General features: G+C 44.4%; 2 protein-coding genes across 4 annotated transcripts in view; one reads left to right on the top strand and one right to left on the bottom strand.

Annotated features, from left to right (window-relative positions):
- The window catches only part of LOC142576650 (poly(ADP-ribose) glycohydrolase-like), a 71,001-nt gene extending 70,539 nt beyond the window's left edge, over positions 1-462 (bottom strand). Inside the window, exon 1 of one of the 2 annotated variants that reach the window (XM_075686881.1) lies at positions 14-462. In XM_075686881.1, coding sequence (XP_075542996.1) covers positions 14-107 — 94 coding nt within the window. In that variant the 5' untranslated portion in view covers positions 108-462. The remainder of the gene's footprint in view (positions 1-13) is intronic. The other variant, XM_075686873.1, reaches the window with a different exon arrangement.
- Positions 463-527: 65 nt separating this feature from the next.
- Positions 528-24,670, top strand: part of RpS24 (ribosomal protein S24) — a 29,952-nt gene continuing 5,809 nt past the window's right edge. Inside the window, exons 1-5 of one of the 2 annotated variants that reach the window (XM_075686908.1) lie at positions 528-614; positions 975-1,043; positions 10,104-10,313; positions 15,846-15,962; positions 22,412-22,474. In XM_075686908.1, coding sequence (XP_075543023.1) covers positions 612-614; positions 975-1,043; positions 10,104-10,313; positions 15,846-15,962; positions 22,412-22,417 — 405 coding nt within the window. In that variant the 5' untranslated portion in view covers positions 528-611 and the 3' untranslated portion in view covers positions 22,418-22,474. The remainder of the gene's footprint in view (positions 615-974; positions 1,044-10,103; positions 10,314-15,845; positions 15,963-22,411; positions 22,475-24,670) is intronic. The other variant, XM_075686914.1, reaches the window with a different exon arrangement.

Below are 24,670 nucleotides of genomic sequence, written 5' to 3'. Positions count from 1 at the left end.
ATGTCAACCATACCATTGGATGAATGCTTTTCCAGCATTGTTGCAAGAAACCACTGCAAGTCAACTTGCTTAAAGCGCTTTTTGCTGGGACCTACGCCATCGCTCATTTTGCTTCAGCACATTATCGGCGCTAGCTTTAGGGTTCCGCACTTTTGCCGTGCAAAACAGATCACGGAAAATATACAGTACAGTACTTCCACGGCCTCATTCGCGCAGCACTGTCACTTTAATAAAGGCACACGAGTCAGTCGGAGTCTTAGTGAACGCCGTACAGTCACCACACCCGTTTTCGGCGACTAGAAGGCACCTCCTTGAGTGACTTCATATAAATAGCGTGCACAGAACACAAGTGCGCACACCTCGCAACACAAAAAAGCGCGTACACGACATTTCAACGACCCTACTGTGGGTCTCACGCATGTTGGACTAGCACCTAACTAGCCTCCGAACCAGACGACACAGTGGGCGGAAGTTGCAGAAGACTCCTAAACGAAAAGAAATAACGGAAGTTCAACCAGCCGCCTAGCGTCTACTTTTGGAGTCATAGACGCTGCTGCTGAGCGCCTCCACTGGCAACCTTCTTTTCCGGCGCTGTTCGTGGGCAGGCAAAAATGGTGAGGCAGCTGTACTATATAAAATCTACTTTAATCATCGATTACACTCAATAACATACGACGAATGAATTGTATTTGTCCGTACCACTAACCTGTACCTTACTTAATTTGCTTATTACGTTACTGAAGTCTAGATGTTGACAAATTTTTTGTCTGTTGTCCCCGGCGTTCAGGCGCTGTGGATGTGTGCTTTCTGTGTGCGTGTTAATATAAAGGTGGTGTCTACGATCAACGAACTGCTTGTCTTTTCTCATTAGGGTAACAACGTTTTGCTGCGGGGTAATCTTGCTTTTTCAACCAAATACACGCGTCTTGGTACGATGCCGATGCTTAAGTCCGTGACTCTTTTTTTTGTTTCAGGCCGACTCGTCAGTTACAGTGCGCACTCGAAAATACATGACTAACCGTCTGCTGTGCAGAAAACAAATGGTAAGAGCACTCTTGCTGTATATTGGTCGTTTCTCGGTAGTCCGAGCTGCGGACAGACGGCTTTGACGCCTGTTGCACGCATAGCCTCAAATGCACAGCCGTTAACATGGCGCAAAGCACGTGTGCAGTGCTGCCAAGATCGGAGCGCTGTGGTAGTATCGCGTCAACTACCGCTCCTGACTTGCATTGAAGTCGTTCAGTGCATGTCAGACACACGATCTGATTGAAAAGAAAAGCACGGTGCACGTTCTTAGGGTCTGGGTGGAATTCTCACTGAGCTACAGTAAGCTCCCTCGCAGCTCTGGCGTTGTTCAGGCCCCGAGTCGCGCTGATCTTATTGAACAAGTCTAGGCGAGTATCGAGCAAGCCCCGCGCTAAATGATTTCGCGCCGACAGTTAAACGCCACTTTTAGAGAGGTAGTTGGGGTTCTTGGGACTAGAGGCACGCCGAAATGCGAATGAACGCTGGCAAGCGAGGTAATCGCGCATAGTTAATTTACTTGTTTTTTTTTTTTGTTACATAATGGCGACATCACATTCTCTAATACTCTTGCCTCGAAACCAGCTCCGACAGCTGTAAGTGTACTGTGTAAGTTCGCAGTAGAAGTTCAGATGTTTTGAGCATGCCTAGTTTTCATTGAATGAATTAGCAAGTGAAAAAAAAGTAGGCGAAGTAGGCAGTGGTGTTTAGTGTATGATTATGGAAACAAAGGTATACTGTGAATTTATTGCTTGTGTAGTACTTGCAACCTGAAATCAATTTAAAATAAACAGATGGAGAAAGAAGTAATTGTCTGGGCATTTCGCTTATAAGACATCATTGGTGTTTTGTGGAGCATTGTGCTGTGGTGTAAGTGAATAGTAGTCTCAGAGAATTGTCACAACTTTCTTTTTGCAGCATGTATATTGTATTCCCTATATGTAATTTAATTTGCTTTATCAGCTGCTTTGAAATTTGCCACCTGAAATGGTGCAATCCTGCCATGCCTTCATGATCTAACGGCCTGCATAAACCTGCTGCAATTGCTCGGTAGCTGTACCACTATGGTGCTGAGCACCTGGTCACAGTTTTGATTGCTAGCCACATTCCTGTGGCGATAGAAGGCTATAAAAGCCTTTATGTTGTGATGATTTCAGTACATAAAGGAACCCAGACAGTCAACTCAAATGCTAGGTGTAGCTTTGGGGCATAAGTCCCTTCACTCAATGGCTTCCATAAAGTGTGGGGCCATTACATGATTATTCTGCTAAAACTCTAGCACATATGCTAATACACGATTGACACTGCCACAAGTTACACTATTTTTAAATTTTATGGCCTCTCCTTAATGATGGCTGTAGCAGCTCTCCCTCAATAATTTAGAGGAGTGTCAACATATATAGCACACATCCTCATGCAGACTTCACTGTGACAAATTCACGTGTGGGAGCAGTTGCCTAATATTTGGGCAACAGATAATGACTATGCTCAGGAGGCCTATGTGGGCCACATACACTTCTCTGGCCAGAGTTTATGAGAACCCTGTTATAACAGATTTTTCTTATTAATAACAGAATCTGGGCATGAGGTAGTAATGTGAATAAACCAAATTGCAATACGGAACCATTTTCCAGTGTTGTATGGGTACTACATGGCGCACTTTTGATTGTTATATAGCCTAATTAGAACCTAATTTCTTGGCAGCGATAAGCCCCTTTGCGCAGTCTGCAGTAGGGAGCCAATCACGGTCATAAATTTGGTTCTATATCAGGCTTGATTGCGATCGAGTGTGGACATGTGACAACACCGGTATTAAGCACCGCTGTTAATTAGGCTTTGACATAATGTTGCAATGTATAGGGTGTTATGTAGCTCTTTTCAGAAGTTATTGTAATGCATATTATGGTCAGGATATTATAATGGGCAACACACTGTTTTGTGGAAAAACTGGTAAAAGATCCTGATGTATCATAATAAAATTAATCAGAACATTTAATTGGGTGGCTTCGTTTAGCTTATAAAATGTGTGGTGCATCCTAATCATTTTTTCTTCCAGGTTAAGCACATCATGTCTCATGTTTGACCAGCTCGTCATTGCCAGACTAGCCGTTTTCAGCAACATTATATTGTGGGCTTGTGTTCAACTGAAAGCAGTTCGTGTCCCAGCCTTTGTGACTGCGTGTGCGTCTGACATGAGCACCAGTAAAGGCTGAGACATTGTGCTCGCAGCTTTTGGTGTACTTGTCTCCCGAGAAAGTGCAGTTCTTGCGTTAGAGCAAATGCTAAATGAACACTTGGTACAGCTTTGATATTCTCCCAGGGCCATGTTTGAGCAAAATAGTAGATAATGTCAAAGAAAGATGCTCATTTTCAGTGTTTTTATTTTACCATTTAAATATGTTCAGTAAAACATCACTGGTCTTGTTTATTTAAACGTTATAGCAGTTGGCTTGTATGTGTAGTTTGCATGTGACAGCATGAGTGCCATGCACCCGTGCCTTGTTGCACATTGAACCCCAGGTGGTCGGAAGTAATCTGGAGTACACTGCAGTGGTGTCACATAAAATAAAGCCACTGTTGCTGCCCTGTGGGCCTGAGCCACACTTATCTTGAGCTATACCCGTCGACAGGTTTAAATGCCGGTGTTAGTAACTGCAGAGCTTGCAGGGGTGGGACTGCTGCGCCAAACAGAAAATTGACCGAAATTGTGTCACGCTGTGCCAGGGCGGCCTCGGCATGTGTGCTCCGGCAGTGACTGCAATCAGCAAGCGGATTCATTCTCTGAAAAAGAGTATGACTGTTCACATTCCACACACCGTGCGACGGCGCCTCCCGCACAGTTTCTAGTAATTTATGAGCTTATAACACTGGACGTTCTTGGCACTTCTGGCAAGTAAACGGCGCGTGCGGCCACTCCTGGTTGTCACTGGCATCGAAACGACCAGGGCAGCTGTGTTTCGAGTGTACTAGAACACGGTTGAGCGAGTGGAGCGGCGCGGTGCTCCCTAGTTGAGGCACAAAACAAAGAAAAGTAGGCTGAGGGCGCTGCGAGCGAACTAGATATTTGCGAGGCGTGCGCTGCAGCAGGTTCAGCGGTCGGGCCTCTGTCCCCAGGGTTGGTATAGCATAAAACTTTTCCAATTTGTTTTTATGCCTGTATGGGCGACACTCAAGTTATTTTCACCTATCACGAAGAGCTAATGGCAGATTAGGAATAAAAAGATTGGAATAACTTTACGTTACACCAAAAAGTTAACTCTTTCGTTACTGCGTGAACATGGTAGTTTTTATAGGTCTTGGAAAAAAATTATTTACTGCTACAAATATTTCAGCACACATTGCAGCATAGCATATTGTGCATTATGACATGCTCTTTCCAAAAACGCACGATGCCAAAAAAAAAATATTAGGTGAAACATACAAATTCTAAAAGGGGCCATTTTTGCTGCCAGTTGATAAAACGAACAATAGAAAACATATCTACAAAGATATTAATATAAAAGGAAATTCAGAATATACATTTCGAAATAAGTAACCCAGGAACAGTGTCTGAAAAAATCAATTGTGACTACACCGCCGTTCTTCGGATACAAAAAGAAACTAAGACCAGTTCATCGCTCATGCTATGTGGTGAAGCAGTTCCTGGATATCGTGAAGCATAGGTGCACTCCACAATTTTCCTATGAAACGTATGGCTTTTGTTCAACTTTGTGGTTCTCGTAACACATTTTGCAGTTCCACCTTTTCGGCATCATCCGAGTGTGGTCTGATGAGAAGTCCAAGGAATGTACTTCACCAGTTCGTCTAGAATCTTGCACCTCTTCCAGTACCGATCACTTTCAGCGTAGCTTGGCAACTACAAGATTATGCATCCAAGCATATCTGTTTGCATTTTTGCACATTGTCTTTATCACCTCTGCAGAGAAGAACAGTAGAAAGAAATCCCATGTTGTTGTAAACTGCCTTGCGCTAATCCGTAGTGCTGGGCTGAGATGTGCTACGAGCAGCCTTCTTGGCATGAACGGAAGTTTCTTTGCTGCTGATGGCAGCACATCATAGCCAGGCGAAGTATGCACCCTGAAGATAATTGGTAGCGCTCTCAGCTCGTGAAAAAAGATGGCAGATAAGCGCGCACAAGGAAAGAGACCGCTCAAGGCCGTAAAAGAAACTCGCAGGTGAAGAGCTGCGGATGTCCCATGCTGACTCAAAACATTATCCTCGGCAGACCTTAAATCTGCTTTACTCTCATCTTTGCAATTGTAACTCGAGTCCTCATCACTAAATTCAAGTGCGGGTGTAGCATAGTTTTGAGGACGCTTTTTTAGCGATGCAGCCGCGCAGGGACACCGGCAGCACCCCTTGCCGGAACCTTTTCACTCTGCGCTCAAAGCAATCCATGTGTCCTGAAAGCAAGCTTGAACTACTGGTGGAAAATAGCAAACATGTTCCTGCTTTTGGAGTGCACCTGTTTGCCCGTTGGTAAATGTGTTGAAAAGAGTAGCCAGCACCCCCTTGTGTCACTGTTTGTGTAACTGACATTTGTTTTGCAGTGTATGACCTAATTAAACTAAATATACAACATCTTTTTGCACTGTACAGCCCCCACTTTCTATAGCATGGGAATGGTTCACTAGAAGCAAGCTGCAATAGAGAGTTTTAGATTAGGGGACGCAAGCGACTTGCGTCCCCTAACCTAAAGCTCTCTAGTGACATACAGTCAAACCTCAATGTAACGAAGTTATACTTGCTGCGAAAAACTTAATTAAATCCCAAATTTTGTTAATTCAAGGTTTTAAAGCTTCAGCATTAAAAACAACTTCACAAATTCCCAGAGCATTCTGGGTGGATAATATGTTGTTAGTAAGCACTTATAAACAAGTCATAAGAAGGTCGGACCATAATAGCGCAGTTACTAGCACCAGTGGATGCGGTGGAAATCGCACTCGGAGCAATGCATTGGTGTGGCGCATGGCGTCGGAGGCTTGCGCATGTTGCGTTGCACGGCGCCGTAAATCTTGGATGCCATAGCTGACCGTGCTTAGTGCCTGCAGCCGGTGCCCACAAATTAAAAGCGATAGTGTAAAAAGTTACAGTATTGGTCCTGAGCCTCTTGTAAAAAAAAAAAAAAAACTCAGTTTTGCTGGAAAAGTGAAGCATTGATGGCGATACCAAAAACTACACGAAGTAAGGGAAGTAAGGTGCATAGTTTTATCGGTGTCACGCGCACTCAGGCAAACATTAACAGATCTCATTCGATGACCAGATATTCGCAGTCGCAATGCAAGCTAGCGTTTGGTAGCTTCCTACTGTGTCTCGTGTCTCCAAAACTTTGGATTACGTGACTGCCAATAGTGCACATGAAGCCATCAAGCACCAATCATTTCGGCTTGTGCGGAGAAATTACCTCCAAGATCGCCATTGCGGGCTTGATCGCATTACTGCTCGTTCACTCTCTCCCCGTCCCTTTTGGCAGAAGGAATCATCAGCTCTGATCTTTCTCCGAGTTGTTTAGCACCGCAACAAATGGCACAGTGGTGTTACTTGCCTACTGCGTCCTGTCCCGTGCTTCCGTGCGCGCTTTGACAGTGGTTTTGTCGCTCAAACTTGCAGAAGGACGCTTGAAATAATGTTTGCCTCAACCGACATAGCTTTTTACTAAATTTACTAGCCATACAGGCACCAAATACATGGTTGAAATGGCCAAAAACTTTGTTAAATCGAAACTCACGAAATTACTTTGTTAAATCAGGAAATGTAAATACACCATTTTGAATGCAACTAAACTAAGATCAGGAAAGGAAAATAGTTCTTTACATCGTGAATTTTGTTAAGTCGAGGTTTGGCTATAGCTTGAGCATGTGCTCCCAGATGGACAGGGATTCTCCAATTGCTGGCTTCTCCAATTGCTGTCATTCTATGTGCTTTCAGCTACCCATTTATGATAATTTTACCCAATGACAGGGGGAGTTGGGATAGGTGCTGGGCAGCAGGGACAGTTCTTTATGAGCACGCACATCCTGTCATGACAGCGTAACCCCTCGCCACACGACAAAAAATGACAACCATTCCACTCCGTGAAGATGGAATGGCAGTGAAAGCTGACGACAGTCAAAGCTTTCAAACGAAAACAAAGTGCTTTCGCTGCCATTCCATCTTCACAGCGTAAAATGGTTGCCTGGGCTTGCGATCGTCACTTTCGTTCAGCATCACGCGAACGTTTGGCAGTGGTCATCTCGCTCCGGCGTCATAAAGACATTCAACAAGAGCGGACACTCCTACAGCGCCCAGCAGCCAAATTGACTGTAACGTACCAAGCGAATGGGATTAACTCCTTCTGCTTTCGGTTTTGGGCACGTGTGTTTTGAACACTAGCAGGCACACAATATCCCGGCTATGCTACTTGGCACTTATTTTTTTTATTTGCTTCTGCTGTTCAATCACACGCGGTCTTAGAGTGGAATTGTTTAATTAAAGTGACTGCAAATGATCTTTACTAGCCTCCACCGAATCTGTGCCAAGTGCGATTTCTTAAAGTAGATGCAAAACGCCTTGTAAATGAGGAAATGTTTATTTCGCTCTATATAAATGATCGTTCTGGGCTTTTTGTGCATTCATTCAACGTTGTGGCACCAGGTAAGCAGTAGTAGTTCCCGTACAAAGCTCCACCGAACGGCATCAGCTGCAAAATAAATTGCAAGCATGTGCCATTTTGGTATTTAGTAGCCCTTACAGGAATACTGCGTGTAGAGGGGAAACGTGTGAAAGTGTTGAATGGACGATAATTGCAAGCAAAAGCAATTCGCTTTTCATACATGGCCTCACCCGACTCATTCCAAGCCTCTCGCAGGCTCTCAGCCAGACCACGCTAGACGCTTGCAGAATGCCTTCTACTCACACTCGAGACAAATGCGGGGGTGCGAAGCCTGTTTTCAGTCGTCCGGAAAACAGAATTTTCGAGTTCTAAGTTCTTAAGCTTATTGGCATAGTCTTTTGCACGTTCTGCTGGCGCAAGCAACACTCTCCCGTGTTATCACACTAGGCAATCACTCATGTTTTTGACAAGTGTGAGTAACGAAAGAAGGTATATGTTGCGGGGCCGTAAAAAGAGTCAGACTTTTCTCCCTAATATTCAGTACACTGCAAACTACCTAGCACCATGGCCAGCTTGCCTTTTTGCTAACTGCGTTGCAACCCCAGGCGCGGCGAGCGTGCCTCAAAAGTATCCCAAAAAGTAACAAAATTAATTGCAACAATTTTGGGGGTTCAGAGAAAGCGTCACGAACTTGTCCCAGTAAGATTCAGTACACGCAAAACTAACTGCGTCACAAGTATCTAAAAGAATCTAGAATCTAAGAGACGGGTCGGCCGAACAAGCGAACTTCACGTGCGCAAACGGCCTCGCTGGCTTCGGTGGCCTGCCTAGCGCATGACTCGTGCATCTGTCGTGCCTGGCATGCTGTTGGCTTGTTGCTAGGTGATGCAAGAAAAATAAGTTCCAAAGTATAAGTTCATTTATACGCAAAACTTTTTGGTTTTAGCGGGAAAGAATTACACAGTAAGTTCATTTCACATTCTTTTTTTCTGATGCTCGCGTCAACTAATGGATGGGATTAACAGTAGCCGTGACGTGTTTCCTGTTGCCAGTTTTCGCCCTGTGTCCCCTCTTGTTGAATTTTTCTCTGTGCCAGCACCGTTTATTCTCGTTGCTGTTCCCTCCAGCGCTCTTCGTACGCATGTTCTTGGGGTGTACGAGCTATACTTGTCCGCCCCATTGATAACGCAGCTGTTCTTAGCGTCAATACCTCTCCTGCTTATGTATTGCGATAACCCTGACGTTGCACTATTTTTCACAGCGCGCATTCCAATCTGTTCCGCATTTTGACATCTGCACCGCCGCACTGCACCCGTGTGTGATCACACACAAAGCAGACAACGAAACCCATGGTGTATGGGTTTGTTAGAAATTGCCAAGTCCGTTTCTGTTGCTGGACGTCAAAAAAAAACTACAGAAGGTTAGTCATAGCTTTCGCTGTAAAAGCCTGTCATAGGGCAGAATTATCACGGGGGGAGGGGGGGGCAGCAGCATAAGGGGCATTGCTATGACCACATGTGGCGACACCGCATTCACCTGGCAGAGCGTGCTAGCAAGTATGTCGTTCCAGCTTCTTCCACTAGGCGGTGCCAAGGTTCTCTGAAGCGGACCGCTCTCACACTCTTGATATCTGTGATGGGGGCTGTACTTGTGGCGCTGCAAAAGCGAATTGCAATTAATTATCCCTGCCCAGTCATATGCCTACTGAGTGACATGTCGCTTAATTTTTTTGACGTTTAAAGTCTGTAGTGTGACCAGTGGCACTTGGGCTTTGCTAGCAATGTCACAAGGCCCCCTTGTGCTTTGATGGGTAGAGCTCCTGTATACGATGCACAAATTGCAACATTTAAGGCGAGTTAGATTTCTAGGTAAGGTTTTTAGAATGCTGCATAAATGACTTCAATGAAAGGATATGCTGATATGCCAGGAAACGTCCAGTGGTGAAGCCTTCTTGAAACTGTGTGTGCAGACATCCTCTTTGTATCATTAGTTAATAAGCAACAAATGCGTTTAGAACAAGCTTCATTCCACTGAAGGATTCTTGGTTCACTGTGGCACTTTAGAAGCCACTTTGGGTAAAGGCTACCAAATAGACACAAAAAAAGCATGAAATAAAAAAATTGAGGGAAGTTTTTTAATTGGCTTCAATGAATTTGTTGCATTGCTTAAATGCGCAAGTTCCAAAATAAATTCGCCAGACTAGGCTGATTTATTGTCCTTATGATCCTTTAAGCTCACAAGTCAACTATTGGTGGACTAAGTGGGAAGTGTGTGTTATGTGGAATGATTTGATAATTGATAACATTTGTTGGAAGTTTGCAGTGGGCTGTTGCAATGTTGGAATCTTAACTGGTTTGTTGGTAATGTGGTCTGTTTTCAGTCTACAACGAGTAGGCTGAATAGTGGTGGCTTATCTTGCACCCTTGTGATGGTGTTGCAGTTCTGCCAAAATTTAAGTGTTTTCTCGTTCTCGGTTGTGTCTGGATAGGTGGTGGACATCATCCATCCCAACCGCGGCACAGTCTCCAAGAACGAGGTGCGTGAGAAGCTCAGCACCATGTACAACACAACACCCGATGTGGTCTTCTGCTTTGGCTTTCGCACACAATTTGGCGGTGGCAAGACCTCTGGTTTTGCCCTGATCTATGACACCCTGGACTTTGCCAAGAAGTTTGAGCCGAAATACAGGTTGTGCAGGGTAAGTGTTTGTATCAGCAAATACAGCTGGCATTTAAAAACGATTACGTTTATTTAATTTTTGATAGCTTTTAACATGGTAACTACAGTAAGACCAGGTCAAAGCAGTTGCCAAGTGCAATGTTGCCTTGTGCTTAAGAGGGCAGTAAAGAATCGGAACTACTTTGTTTCTCAACACAGAGTACTGAAATTTGGCACACATACTCCTAATTGCATAAGAGACAGTTCAGATTCTTATAAATATATATATATATATATATATATATATATATATATATATATATATATATATATATATATATATATACACATACAAGTTCCCTGCTCATCGAAAGCCTGGCACAGTGATGAAACATGAGAGGGCTAAAATTACTGTTTGGTAAAATGTCATGTTTACATGAAGACAGTGCGACTTCTTTTAAACTGCTTTTATAATGTTATGCTCAGTGTAATATGCATGTAACCATAATGCCCTATGTAATATACCATAGTAATTGTTAAATAATAAAATAATCTAGGTCTGAAAAAAATTTTGAAGGATGTGTGCAGTACAGTATGGTCTATAACAAAAACGGTATCAAAATTGGTCCACCCATCATTCTGCTATGCTTTCCACGAGCAAAGTGGCTGACACAAAAAGACACTCCAGAAAATTAGCCTCAAACTTGTGGAACCAGTTGACCTGAAGTAAATTGTGTCAGGATTTTAATATGTGGTCTCCTGGTCAGTAGGGTTCTCTTGGTACCTCTGCTTTTCAATTTGGCATGCTATAGGGAACTGCCAGGGCATCAAGCCATATGCCAACATAGAGCACATAGTATGGTTGTGCCATTTTTTTCTGACTCTGTTGGGGTCGCAAGGCAGCCTAAATATTAGCCTGGAATTGGTTTGGCAAAGCCTCTCGATCATCTCTGGCAACTGCCTGTACTTCAAACTGTTTAAAGAGCCCATAGTCACATCCAGGACACATAATTACTTATGAAGGTGTTTGTAATAATTGTTCATATTATTACAGCACTCTTAATTGTCTACCTTCCTGGCAGAAAAAAGTTAAAATTATATTGCAATAGGATAACAGCCAGAGATATGATCACTCCATAACTGTGACACCGTCAGAAATACTGTTTTAATAAAAACAAAGAAAAATGATTTATGATATGGTCGTGGTGATTTGGCAAAGGCTAAATCGGAGTGATACAAGGGTCGAATCAAGCAAAAATAAATGCTCTACACCAACCTGGCGCAAAAGACTGCAAAATAATATTTGATAAAATTTTCGGGCTCAAGGAGCAGTCTCCCCCGTTAACTCTTGGATGAATATGTTACGTAATCACCTCTACAAGCCTATTTGAAAAAGGTTGAAGGCAATGTGCAATATACCGTAAGAACCCGCATATAATACGAGGATTTCTTAGTATTAGTATCTCGAATTTCCGCTTTGTACTATATGCGTATTGAGCAAAATTTTCAGTTTGAAAGTTGGACTCCGTTTTGGTTTCGTAGTTGCTGTGTGACTACGGCATCGTTTCTTTATTGCTAAGTGCCTACCTTGGCAGCACATGTGCCTTGCTTCAGGAAGTACTTTTTTTGAATGGGCCGCAAAAACAGCACTTGGTTGCTTTCAAGAGAAGGGTAATTTTAGCTGCAGAGAACATTGGCAACAGTCCGGCTGGTAGACAGTTTGGCGTCTCTGAGGGAAGCATTCATGGATGGCGACGACAGAAGGAAGCCCTTCTCGCATGCAGCAGAACCGGAAGAAGCTTTCATGGCCTGAAGAATGGGACACTCCCGGAAATTGAACTCACCCTGACAGAGTTCGTACGACAACAGCAAGCCGCGCATTTAGCTGTGAGTGTGGAGCGTATGCAGACAAAAGCTAGCGAGCTTGCCAGAGAAAAGGGGCTACCGAGCTCTGCCTTCAAAGCGAGCAAGCACTGGATCTATTGCTACATGTGCCATGTTGAATTTTCGTTATGCCGGCGAACTTCGATTTCATAAAAGCTGCCTGAATCATTGTGCTGCTTGTGGCTTCTAGCGCCATGTTATTTCGTTGCACAAGTCCAAGAACTTCCAGCCAGGGCAAATCAGCAGTGCTGACCAAACTTCGGTTTATCTGGACATGCCATCGCCCCTCACCGTGCAAGAAATAGCTCTAAAGTTAGTGTCCGGTCCACTGGCAATGAGAAAACATGAGTTCCCGCCATGTTGTGCACAGCAGACGGCTGCAAGCTCCTGCCCTATGTTGTCTTCAAGTGCGAGATAGTGCTGAAAGGGGAAGAGCTGCCGAAAAATGGCACTGTGAGGTGCCATAAGAAAAGGGCTGGATGAACAAGATCTTGTGCTCGACTGGGTAAAATCCGTGTGGTGTATCCAGCCCGGCACAGCACACTGTGCTGGACACGTTTTGTTGCCATTTGACTTAGTGAAGAGGCTGTTGCGCAATTCAGGCCCGGCACTGAACTCGTCGTTATCCCGGGTAGAATGTCTCAGCTGAAGCCTCTAGCTGTTTGCGTAAACAAGCCCTTCAAGGACGTGGTCAAGTGGTACTAGACAGGCTGGATGTGCTTGGGCGAGCCGAGCCTGCAGTAATGCCGACTGGGCAGCTGAAGCGGGAATTGCCAGCCACACTGTGCAAGTGGATCGTAGATACATGGGTGAGCATACCAGAGGAGCTTGTGCATGGTGCTTCGAAGAAGTGCGGCATCGGCATCCCGAATGCGCTCAATGGCACAGAGGATGAGTAGCTCTGGGAAGATTTTTCGGGCAAGGAACTGTCTGAAGAAAGCACAGCTGAAGATGGCAGTGATAGAAGTGCGGAGTCTGATTTAAGGGGGAAGGCTACCCTGGGGACCAAACTTTATTTTTTAAGATATCCGGATGAAACTTTCAGGGTACGTTCACACCACCGAACTATGAGGAACTGCAAAGTTTCATGAAGATGTTTATTAGTTCCAGAGTTATTGAGGTCTAACTAGGTGGCTCATGTATATGCCTGAGGAAGAGCCTGGAGAAATGCCAGGACATCACAGGAAGCTGAAATTCACTGTGATGATCCCTTGATAGCTATCCCAGGGGGCTAAAGAGCCCGTTTCTTTAATTTCCCCTCCAAAAAATTTTAAAACTTTGAATTTGATGTAGCCAGTAATGACCACATTCATCAAAAATTAATTGCTTAATATAAATTAACTGCACCAGCTTTCAAAAAAAGAAGCCTGTTACCCCCTGGAAAAGTAATTCAGGAACAGAATAAAAAAAAGAAGGCATACAAATCTGAAGAGCGGTTCTTGTGATATCGCCTTCCCCAGCACCACTACTAGCGAAAAAATCCATTCCGAGAAAACAGGCCTTAAAGTTGAACACGTGTTTTTTTATTAGAAAGCTCCTGCGGAGCTTATAATTAACTCTTGCGGCTCCAGGCACACTCAATGTGTCGGATTTTGGACTGGCGACAGCCGATAGCACAGTCGGCACTCGCTGCGGACGATCGGAAGTTCGATGCTCGTACAAGACTCCTATCGCGCTCCCGCGCACCAAACGTCTGCAGTCTTGGGCTTTGCCGGCATCGCGTGCAGCAAAGAACTAGGGGGAAAAAAAGTTGAGAAAATAATCTAAAAGATAGCGCAAGGCGATGAGCAGCTTGCAAGCTCATGTTGAGGCGGACGGAGCAAGGGGCAACGATGCGAGCGTGGCGGGCGCGGCATCAAAAGGAGCAGCCGCCTCCGCCCGCGCAGCTACCAATGGCAGGCGCGCTTTAGCCCGTGGGATTTGAACGCGCTGCTCAGGCCAATCAGTGCTCCGCATCGAATCACAGGAAAACTCCAATAACGCCTCAACCGCGCTGACGATGCCATTTTGCAAGGCGGGAAAACAGACACGAGGAATTCACGGTCAAAACGACACCAAGATGGCGCAGGCAGGCCGCATAGGCCGGGAATGGCGTGCGCACGAAGTTTGACTTCATTTCAACATTTACGCGTGTTTTGTGGGCTGCGGTGGCCTCAAAAGTGGAGGTTTTTTTTTTTTTCCTACTTTGCGATTGAATTAGGTGCTGATATTACAGAACAGGTAGTTTGAGACATACAACCTAAAAATATGGTTTTTCAAAACTCAACTTTTTTGCTATTTTTCTGTTTTCGAGGGCCGCGTCCCCCCTTGAATGTTTTCCCAGAGCTTTCGTCAGTTGCATTATAGGTGGATAAAACTTTCCTTTTTCATTTCGTGTCCAGAAAATTTCGCCTCTTATTATAGTCAGTTTCGTATTATACATGGGTTTTTACGCTATAATGCACAAGGGATTGCATGATACATATGCTTGCTGAAAGTTCACTTTGAAAATTCCTGTTCTTAAGAGTTCTTTTCCGACTATCCCAGAGCAGTTTTGTGCTCAGGAAGTAGGGAAGTACAGTAGGACCTCGTTCATACGTTTTGGGGGAAAATGTAATAACCAGGAAAATGTATGACCAGAAGTAACTAAAAAATTTGACACTGAACAGTAGTTGACATCTACGTAATGCAAAGCACCACACTAATAGTTATGGTATGATACGTGTTGTTTTCCTATAGTGTAGTGTTTCAACATGGCGACAGGAAATTGAAACTAAATCGAGCTGGTGGGCAGCACCGGATGCCATCCGAGTGAAACGCTACTCGCATCTCACCGCTTCCAATGTCTCTACACCCCACGTGCTGTATAACAAATCGTTATCATAGTAGGGTTGGCTGTGATAGCTGTGAATGCAGGTTGTGACGACCTGAGAGGAGATCTGCTGGGGCCAGAATAAAAAACTGAGCGCACACGCATTTTCACTTGGGACAGGTGGGCGAGTACTCCAGTGAAGTTGCCACGAAGGGCGGCTACTGTTCTTGCGTCGACTTCGTGTCACGTTCAATAGCACGAACGATGTCTAACTTTCCTTCTATGCTGAGCACCCGGTTTCTTTTTTATTCGAGCTTCGGCATGACACGAGTCCTTTGTTGCACGACTCCACAACGCTCTCTCATAGAATAAAGAACGCTCTCTGGCACAGCGCCGAAATGATGTTGATGTCGATGTGGCTTCACGTGCAAACGCGCGGGGCACTTGGAGGCCGTTGTTCCGATCTCTGAGGCTTGTTGTTCTGCCGAACTGGAGACGACGCACCGCCATGTTTTGCGTGATGAAAAGTGGAAACACTACTTTTTAACCGATCCGTATGCAATAAGCTGGTACAGTTTATGCGGATACAAAACACATTATGTTAAATGGCCGCTGAGTCGGGGATTTGACCTTACTACTTTTTAAACGAAACTACTGTTTAAGCTGGTACGGTTAAACGAGGTTTTACTGTAATACGTTCCCTCCAATTGTGGACGACCCAACAGATTGCTGTTGTCAGAAGCATTTCATGCTTACTCCTACTGCTGGATATATTTCTTCTGTGTCGATTTTTATGAATACTGTTCATGAATAAATGCTTCGTATGCTGCAGTTTTGTTCCACAAATCTATATGGGGATGTGCTCCGTGCTTCAATGAAACTATTGTTCATTTGCAGAATGGGCTTGGTGAGAAAGGCAGAACAGGTCGCAAACAGCGAAAGGAACGCAAGAACCGTATGAAGAAGGTTCGTGGAACAAAGAAGGCCAAGGTTGGAGCAGCCAGTGGAAAGAAGGTAAGCTCCAGGTGATCCTTGTTCGGTGCACACTGTGACTTGTGCACTTTGGCTGGTGTACTCTCTCAAGTAGCTAGGATTATTTAGTTTTGTACAATAATGGCCTCTGTTGGTCCTCCCAGCTTGTGGTTATGATTGCAATGGCAGTGTTGATTTTTGTAACGATGTGCACAACATTAATTTTACAAAGCGTTGATTCAATATGTAAGGACTCGCAGATCTTGTTGCTAGCTCTTCAGCCTCAAACCTTGCCACCACATAATCATTGCACTTTCCCAGTGGCAGCGAAATGCAATTTGTCTGTTGGTTACAGGGGTGGGCACAGTGCAGGATTCTTCCTGGCTTTCTTGAGGATCACTGTATTCTCCAGAAAGCACATGAACAGGACACAGGAACACAAGTCTAACTGCACTGTTTTATTCTGCAAAGTCTAAATATTGCCATCATCTCTTATAAAAGCTAAGTGCTCACACATAACCAAGCGCAGCAGACAAGTACAGCACTTTGCACTTTCCAAACGGTGTTGCTTGCGCTTTGACATAGTTCAGGTGTCCGCCTTGAGCGAGGCAGTTGCGGTGTCCGCTCCGCGGCATGTGAAAAACAAACAAAAAGCAAGAAACATTGCACTTTGGAGGCGACATAGAGCTACCTTTTTGTCGGTAGTTTTCTCAGTGTCTGTTTTGCATGCGTCACTCTTATTATTCAGTGCTTCGGTGGTGCATATTGGCGGAATCCATGGAAAATAGCAACAGCGCGTGCAAAGAGCTAACAGCAACATTTTCGTGCACAGCTCATATGGTGACAACTTATGAACTGATGGGTTGATGGGCGGAATGGTTATTTTTGGGGCTTTCACTATAACAATCTTTTAGAATAACGAACAATTTACCGTGGACCCCTGAAGTTTATTATATCACAATTTCACTGTACTGCACGGGTATGTATGGTTAGTTAGCACAAGCTTTTGCAGTGATACTGAGGGATGCTGTATTGCCAGCAGCCCTTGCTAATTGTATGTCCGGTATCACTACTGGTTGGAATTTGCTCTTACGTTTGAATTTGTTTTGTAAGAGAAAATTATATGATTATTAAATTATATGAGTAAGACATATGATTGGTGCATCCGGATAGCGAATGGCAAAGAGCACTTACGAACGAAAATATGCGAACTGAGATAAAAACTAAGGTGTGTAGGTTTATTATATCACAATTTCACTGTACTGCACGGGTATGTATGGTTAGTTAGCACAAGCTTTTGGAGTAATACTGAGGGATGCTGTATCTACCTTATTCTGATACACTTATATAAAAAAAGAAAAGATGTGTGCGAAAATTGCCTGTACCGTATTTACTCGAATTAACGCCCACTTTTTTTTTTTTAACGAGAAAATGGGTGCAAAAATTATGTGCGTGTTAGAATAGAGTACGACCCTAAATCTGCGTTACCATATTGCCATCGGCATTTCAAAATGGATGCCTCGTATGCACTTCAAGCCTAGCTGCTATAGCTTTCTACGTGTGCGGTAGTACGTGTGCTTAGGTTGGTCCACCGTCTGGCTTTCTGTTTTCTCTGCTCTATCAGCATGGAAGTGCCAACTGTGAAGACATGCAGAGTTTATGGTGATGCCTCAATTAAGGGGGACCCTGCGCCTGAAAACTTCTTTTAATTCTTTGTCAGTTTGATGAAACTTGCTGAGTTTATGTATTTAAATGTGCTAGTTTTAAATATATATCCAGTTTTCTTGCAGAGTAAGTAACTTTCCAGAAATTGAAGGAATTGAGCTTTATTGCATAATTTGCTTGGAGGTGAGCTGTCTACCAAACTATAGGTGGCATAATAAATATCAACATACAAAAATGATCTGGAACTAACAAAGAATGCAAATAAGCAAGTATAGTGTAGAATTTTATATCAAATGAGAATATTGCAAACTTCAGTGAGAGAAATCCATCTAACTGCTAAAAAAACATAAAATTTTTTTTTTAACAAATGCAACATTATTTCGTTTATTTGCACTCTACACAGCTTTGCCTTTCTGGAAAAAAAGGAATTACAGTGATAGCACAAGTAAACGCAGAGGTAATGCACCTCCAAAACGTATCATCACCAAAATTGTGGTTTTGAGAAAACAACAAAAAACATTTCCCAACTGATATATTGAAAAGAAGTTCGAAGAAATGGCACCAAAGGCCATCAGTAGGCACTAGGTATAATTCATGGCCGTTTGGCCATTGCCGGTTAACGACATAGTGTGCACTGAGAGTATGTTCATTTCAAAAGGATTACACATTTTCTGGCCCTCAATTCCCCGCGAGCTCCGTCCCGACGCAACTTCATCGCAGATCTCGCAAACCACAGTTAGTTTAGTAGCGAGACTGTAATCCTGATTGCTACGCAGAACCACCGCAAGTATTACGCTAGAAAACGCCGAGAAGATTGTTCAATGCTGTAATTCTAACCACAACGTACAGAGTGGTGGGCTTCGCGACCAAGCCTGTTGCACTATCAGCAGTCGGATCTTCAACAAAACAGAGTTTATCTTTCGCTCCGTGGCCGTCGTAGATGCAATCTTGTCGAGCATAGCTTTCTCATGTGCTCTTATCTTATCCACTTCCTCTTCAGTTACGACAGCCATGTTCAATTCTTATGCGAGTGTAACTGGTGTGTGGATATGCGTGGTCCAGCAAAGCAGTTGAGGCGTCGATGTTCGGCGGTGGTACGACTTCAGCGCCGAGCTGCCAGGTATCCTGTGCCGACTGTGACGACGGAATCGCTTCGGAAGTTTGTTGTCTCATACGTTTCCGCCTGTAACGATTCATGGAACGAAACTGTCGGAGCTCGAGCATTTCCTCGGCGCAGTTGTGAGACTAAGACAAAATGGCGGCTGTTTTCGTCGTTTGAGCGGTCGCGGCCCTTGAAGTCGATCATGACTTGCCATCTTGGTCACATGCTCAAACTGGCCAATAATAGCATTCACCGCAAATGTCTTCTAGCGTGCACTGCAAATGTCTTTCTCTTTAGTTTTTTCGTGACCGCAGCGCCGGCTATGTTGCCCACCGATGAATAAAGAAGGCCAGAAACATCAGCTTTTGAATGATACCCAAATGGCGCTGGCAGAGCGTGTAGTTACAGAGTTATGTGCGATGAAAATTGGACGCATTTTGTTCCCAATCTAAAAGGCAACACTTGCGGATTCGCATCTTTAGATCACGATAACGGAAGAATTTCTTGGTATTTTGCAACCAAATTTCATAGATAGGCACAGAAATGCAGCAGGAACGCGAAAAATAAAAATTGAAGCTTCAACTTTTTGGCCAATTTGCGGTCCCTGAGACCTGGGTGCCCCCTTAAAAGGAAAGTGATCACGGGTGCGGAGATGGGCGGAAATTTGGCCGCCAGGAAAGTGATCACGGGTGCGGAGATGGGCGGAAATTTGGCCGCATCACTGGCGTTTGGAGTTTCTGAGGACTTGCGTGTGGGACTGGCGCAAACAGAAGCATAGGTTTTACTCTGGTGTGGCCCCTATCTTGAAAGCGATCTGCAATTGAGGCAGAGTCTTATGTGTCTAAATGTGCACCGCGCTGTGCTTTGTCACGTTGTTCGCATACGAGCAAGAGGCAGCACAAAGGTCAATTTGTTTGCTCCTGCTACCACACTTCCTCATTCCAGCATTTTGATAGCCAGTTTGCGTGGTCATCGAGCAAGACGGGTTCAGGTTTGCTTGTGCGCGTGTGACACCGTGGTTATTTTAGTAAGTAAGCAAATGTTTACAAATTTACTACTACAGTCAAACCTTGGTATATCGAACACTTTCTGTATGACCTGAAAAATCTCGTGCAGTTTTTATTTTTTATTTCGAACGTGGTCGGGAGGTAAAATGTATGTATTGGAACTCTGCCACCGCAGACCATGTGCCCTCTCTTGACAGGTGGTGAGCTTTCCCGCAACATCCTCGAAGATAGCGGTGGCGCGATATGCGTTCCCGACTGCTGCGCACTATAGCTGCACACATAGATCGCGCTGAGGACGCCATTCAAACGTAGCAGCGTACGCGTGCAGGGGCTTGGCTAGTTCAGCACGACGCATTGCATTTGCCACAGTGACTCCTTCTCAGTGCCGTGCTCACTGGGCACACTCGTAGACCCCAGGGCAGATGCCACTTAATACTTTCTTATTGACGGTGTTTCAAAATGCTTCGATTGACAGACTTAGAGATCGCAGCAGAAGCAGCGGCCAAATGAAGACGCTGCCGAGGTTGGTCCTGCAAGCGCTGGTGTTGCCTCGCTCCAGATTTCAACTGAGGCTGTAGCAGCTACTTTGGCCCTTCTACGCTGCTACTGTGGCACAATGGAGGGCAGCGGCCTATCACTTGTGGATCGTTTAGACTATGTTGAGGTCTCTGTGTTTAAGCACGTGGCTGCCAATAAGAAGCAGGCTACACTGCTGCAGTACTTTCAGCCAAATAAATAAATGCTTTGTGTGAAGCTTCAAGTGAGTATTTACTGCGCCACAATTGGGGCATGATCAGGCATCGTTGTTCAGAGTGCGCGTTCCGTTGTGCTGCGAGTGATTGACCTAGACTGCGCCAACTTCGCACGGCTGACGAAGTCGGCGTGGCCTACGCTGATTGCGTGCAGTGCAATCGATGGCATGCTCTTGACTTATGTAGGCGCGGCGTAGGCCAATTGTGCGCAGCGGAACCGAACGTGTGCTCCGAACAACCTAAGTGCATTGGGAGTAAATCTGTGTTCTTCCAAATGAAAATTGTCTTTCTGTATCAAAGAATGAGGTGCACGGAACTGTAAAGGACTTTTCATTTTGTTAAGTCACTGCAAATCGGGGTGGATTACAATCGAGGTTTTTTACCCACAGAAAATGGGCGTGCGTTACAATAGAGTGAATACGGTACATTAGTCCGATACGAGACTGAAACCGTGTTTGGCGGCATTTGGTAACAGCCTCATCCCCCTCTTTATGAGTGACATTTCCGATCGGGCTGGCAACAACGGCATTACACTTTCATTACAAAAGCTTGTACAGGAGATGTTATTTTACATGCTAAGCTAGCAAGCAACAGGTCCATGTTGCATGTTTAGTCATTCTGGATATGTGTGCATCACTGGATTGGCTGGTGAAGTGCATGGATCATCATTCTTTTAATCATAGTCATGGGGTCATTCAAGAAATGCAAAATTAAGAATGCCATAGATGGCACGCAAATTCACAAGTTTCCATTCTGTGAAGGTAAATGCTGCATGTTTAATTTGCTTTGTGATCATGAAAGTTGAAGGCACACTGCTTTTGTTTTATTATAAAAGTTGGGTGTGCACAGAATCGGATAAATATGGACTAGGCTGCGGTTCCTGTAAAGGGAATGCACAGGTTTCTGTTCAGGTGTAATCTGCTTGATAAAGGGAGTTAGTGTGAACGTAAAATATCCAACTGGTCTGAGGATATGCGGTGCAGCTAGCAGTAAAATACATCTACTAACAATCATTCCCATGGTGGTTGAATGTCCACAGCACCAGAGTTCCCTTCTGTAATTTTAGTGAACAAATCTTTGCTTAAAAACATTGAAAAGCGCCAGTTTTACTGAATGACTGCATTTGTGAAAAACCATGTATGTGGAAGGAGTGCACCTAGCAGACTTCGACAATGAGCTGGAATGCTAGATGGCTTAGTGCTGATCCTGCTGGTGCTCACCTTAAGCTGCAAAAGAAATGAGACTGAATATGCTTGTTCAGTGAAGTTGCTTTGATTAAATGGAGGATTCGATACACGGGCTAATTAGAAACTTTTGTAAATGAGATAATTCGTGATTTTCAGAAGACTTGAGATGTGGGGGTAAGAAAGAAAGCAGTCTGTTGTAAATTAAGAATGCAGGTCTTTACAGTATAGAAGTATGTGAACAGTACGACTTTAAGTAAGAACAGCTGTTGTCTCTGGTACACTGTTTCGGAATTATGTAATTTTTTTTCTCGGTCGGATTTTACTCACTAATTATGGTGACAACTCTTTTGTATGTGAATTTGTTCAGTGTGGTATTTAAACATGATAATATTGCTGTGAATATTGGGGTTCCTTGCCTGCTTTGGCACAGTTATAATTGGGAACGACAATGACGGTAATAGTAAATTTGCTACCAATTCAGTTTGGCCATTTGTCACTGTTACCTGATGATGTTTTTTTGCACTCTGCGAAATGAAATAAACCAGCTCCTTTGTAATCTTCTATGTTGGGTGTTGTGTGTGCACATTTGGGCTTCCTTGCACTGTGCATGTTTGGCACTTTATTAGTGTAAGCTGTTGTTGGGCTCGAAGTGCCTGGTCTAAATTAAGCTTGGAGGACATGTTGGCACTTGGGTTATAAAGGAGCTGAGTCCACTTTGAAAAACTGCAGTGGGTGCACCATCTCTTGCTTACACTTATTTCTCTTGCTTGTCTTGCAGCGCTAATGGGGCTCTCGCTCGCTCTGCTCTCTCATTGGCTTTGGCTGGTGTGGTGCTTGCAAGGTGTCTGCCACCTTCTCTCTCTCTTTTTCAACTGCTGCTGCTGCTGCTTTTATCTTCTCTTTCAGCAATGAGTGGGCTGTGTTCAGCTTTTTGCACTGGCTGGATGTGTTTTTGGGTATGCTGCTGAAATGCCAAATGTCGAGGGTATTCTCTCAATGCCACGTATTGTATCAAATGATTTTCTTCTCTGTGGGCTTTGTGCATGTCTGTTTTGAGAAACTAGGCAAGTTCCTTTTAAGATATTTGGCACAGCTTCAGTGCATTGTATGCAAACTCAACTGTGGAGCTGTATGGTTGTGTGGTGTTCTAAATACTGTAGAACCCCTCTAATACGTTTGTCACATAGGTGCAAGAAAAATGCATATGTGGTGTTACATAACACACATTGCACAGCTTAGCCTCTAAAATATTTCCAGCTGCCACCTGAACATTTGGACTTGACCAGGGCTGCGTAAAAGTCCATAAAATCAGATTTCGCAGGGGAAAAAAATTGGCTGATTTCACAAGTGACCAAAAACGTGCATTATTCTTAGATGATCATTTTCGAGGATAGATTAAAAGGGTCCCGAACCACCCCTCAGGCTTGGTGAAAAAAAGCTCCGCGGATAGCGTATGCTGCCGTGAACACATCAGCAAAATTTTGCAGTCGTGTGCAGCGCATCGAGCTCGCAAGTGGACCGTGCGGCCATGTTCTTCTCAAACGCTTTCTTTTCAACAGAAGTCTTCTCCTCACTCTTTCATGGCTGCTTTATTTCATAATGTAGCGGATTCTCATACCCGACTGCCGTTGGTCAATAGCTGGCGTCAGTCATGAAGGGTGTTTGGATCAGTGCACTTCTTCCTACTGTTACCGTATATATTTGTTGATGCAGTTTAATAAACAAGCTAAAATAAGCAAAACTCTGCTTTTGAATTTCAGTAAGGATTGCTTACTTCGGGAAGAAAGCGACTATTGTTTGCTCACGCACGGCTGCTCCATACTAATTTGGCCACCCTGCTGATTGGTGTGGCGTAGCCATTGGGTCTTGTAATTTAAACTAGTTTTGAACACTCAACTAGCCTCAAACCACGTGAAACATAAGGTCAGACTACATGCACGCTCGCTCCTTGCCGCTGTTGGCTAGATGTCTGGCCAGACTTCGCTTCATATTGAGCTACCGTATTTACTTGAATCTAGGCCTACCCCGAATGTTCGAAGCCAGAAGAAAATAAAAAAAACTTACCTCAAATGTAGGTCGAACAAAAAACTGAGGGCAGCGTTCACAAAATGAAAACAGCATTTAATATGAACATGCCAAGCTCATTCTACGTCATCGCTGCTAGCTTCGCACACTTGAGGTCGCGCACAAGCTCACGTCCGCATGCCTACGCATGCACTGACGGTGCTGCACAGCTTGTACGCGTCGAAATGCGCCGCGATCGTGGGGGAAAACTCCTCTGTTATCACTGTCATCTCCTCGTTGTGGCAAACGCAAAAAGCATCTCCTATTGCCCCCTCCAACGATGGAAGTTTTTCTCGTCGATGCTGAAGTCCTGCCCGGCTTGAACGTTTGACGATGCCTCTCCGGCTAGCACAACTTTTTGATTAAAAGCGTCAGTGCAGTGGCATCGCTTGTTTGGTGCCATTGCGATATTGACGACATCGCTCGTGTACTTTAGGTGGCTACTGGCGCGGCTAGTAGCGAGAGCGATACTGACTTTTCTAGATGGCGCTAGCTATGCATCACATTTATCATTTTCAATTACAAACTGACGTGTTTATTAAAATCCTCGAATCTAAGCCTACCCTAGAGTTCGGTATATGATTGAAGAAAACTATCTGCCTAGATTTGAATGAATACGGTATTATAGCGCTTCAAAATGCGCAAGTTGGATGTGGCTACTAGCCGTTGGTCCAGCTGGTGCAGGGCAAAGCCGGTCCACACCATGTAGCATGACCAGACTAGAGCATATGAACGTGAGCGTGCACTCAAGCCCTGTTGTGCACAAAGCAAAGGCTGCTCATACTCACGGCAGTTGCATGTAGCTGCAGTCTGCTACGTATTGTGGATATTGTGTCCATCCTGGGTTGCTGTGACGAGTGCTGGCTAAGCGCACTGCGGCTCGCTGAGGACAACTGCATTTGGCGGGTCTTGTGCGCAAAAATCAAAAGTACTGGTGTCTACGCAAACATGCAAAATCAAATTTGAACTGTAC

The sequence above is a fragment of the Dermacentor variabilis genome, chromosome 1, assembly GCF_050947875.1.
Source record: "Dermacentor variabilis isolate Ectoservices chromosome 1, ASM5094787v1, whole genome shotgun sequence".
Taxonomy (NCBI): Eukaryota; Metazoa; Arthropoda; class Arachnida; order Ixodida; family Ixodidae; genus Dermacentor; species Dermacentor variabilis.
The sequence above is the reverse complement of the archived record's forward strand: the minus strand, read 5'-3'. Positions and strand labels throughout refer to the sequence as shown.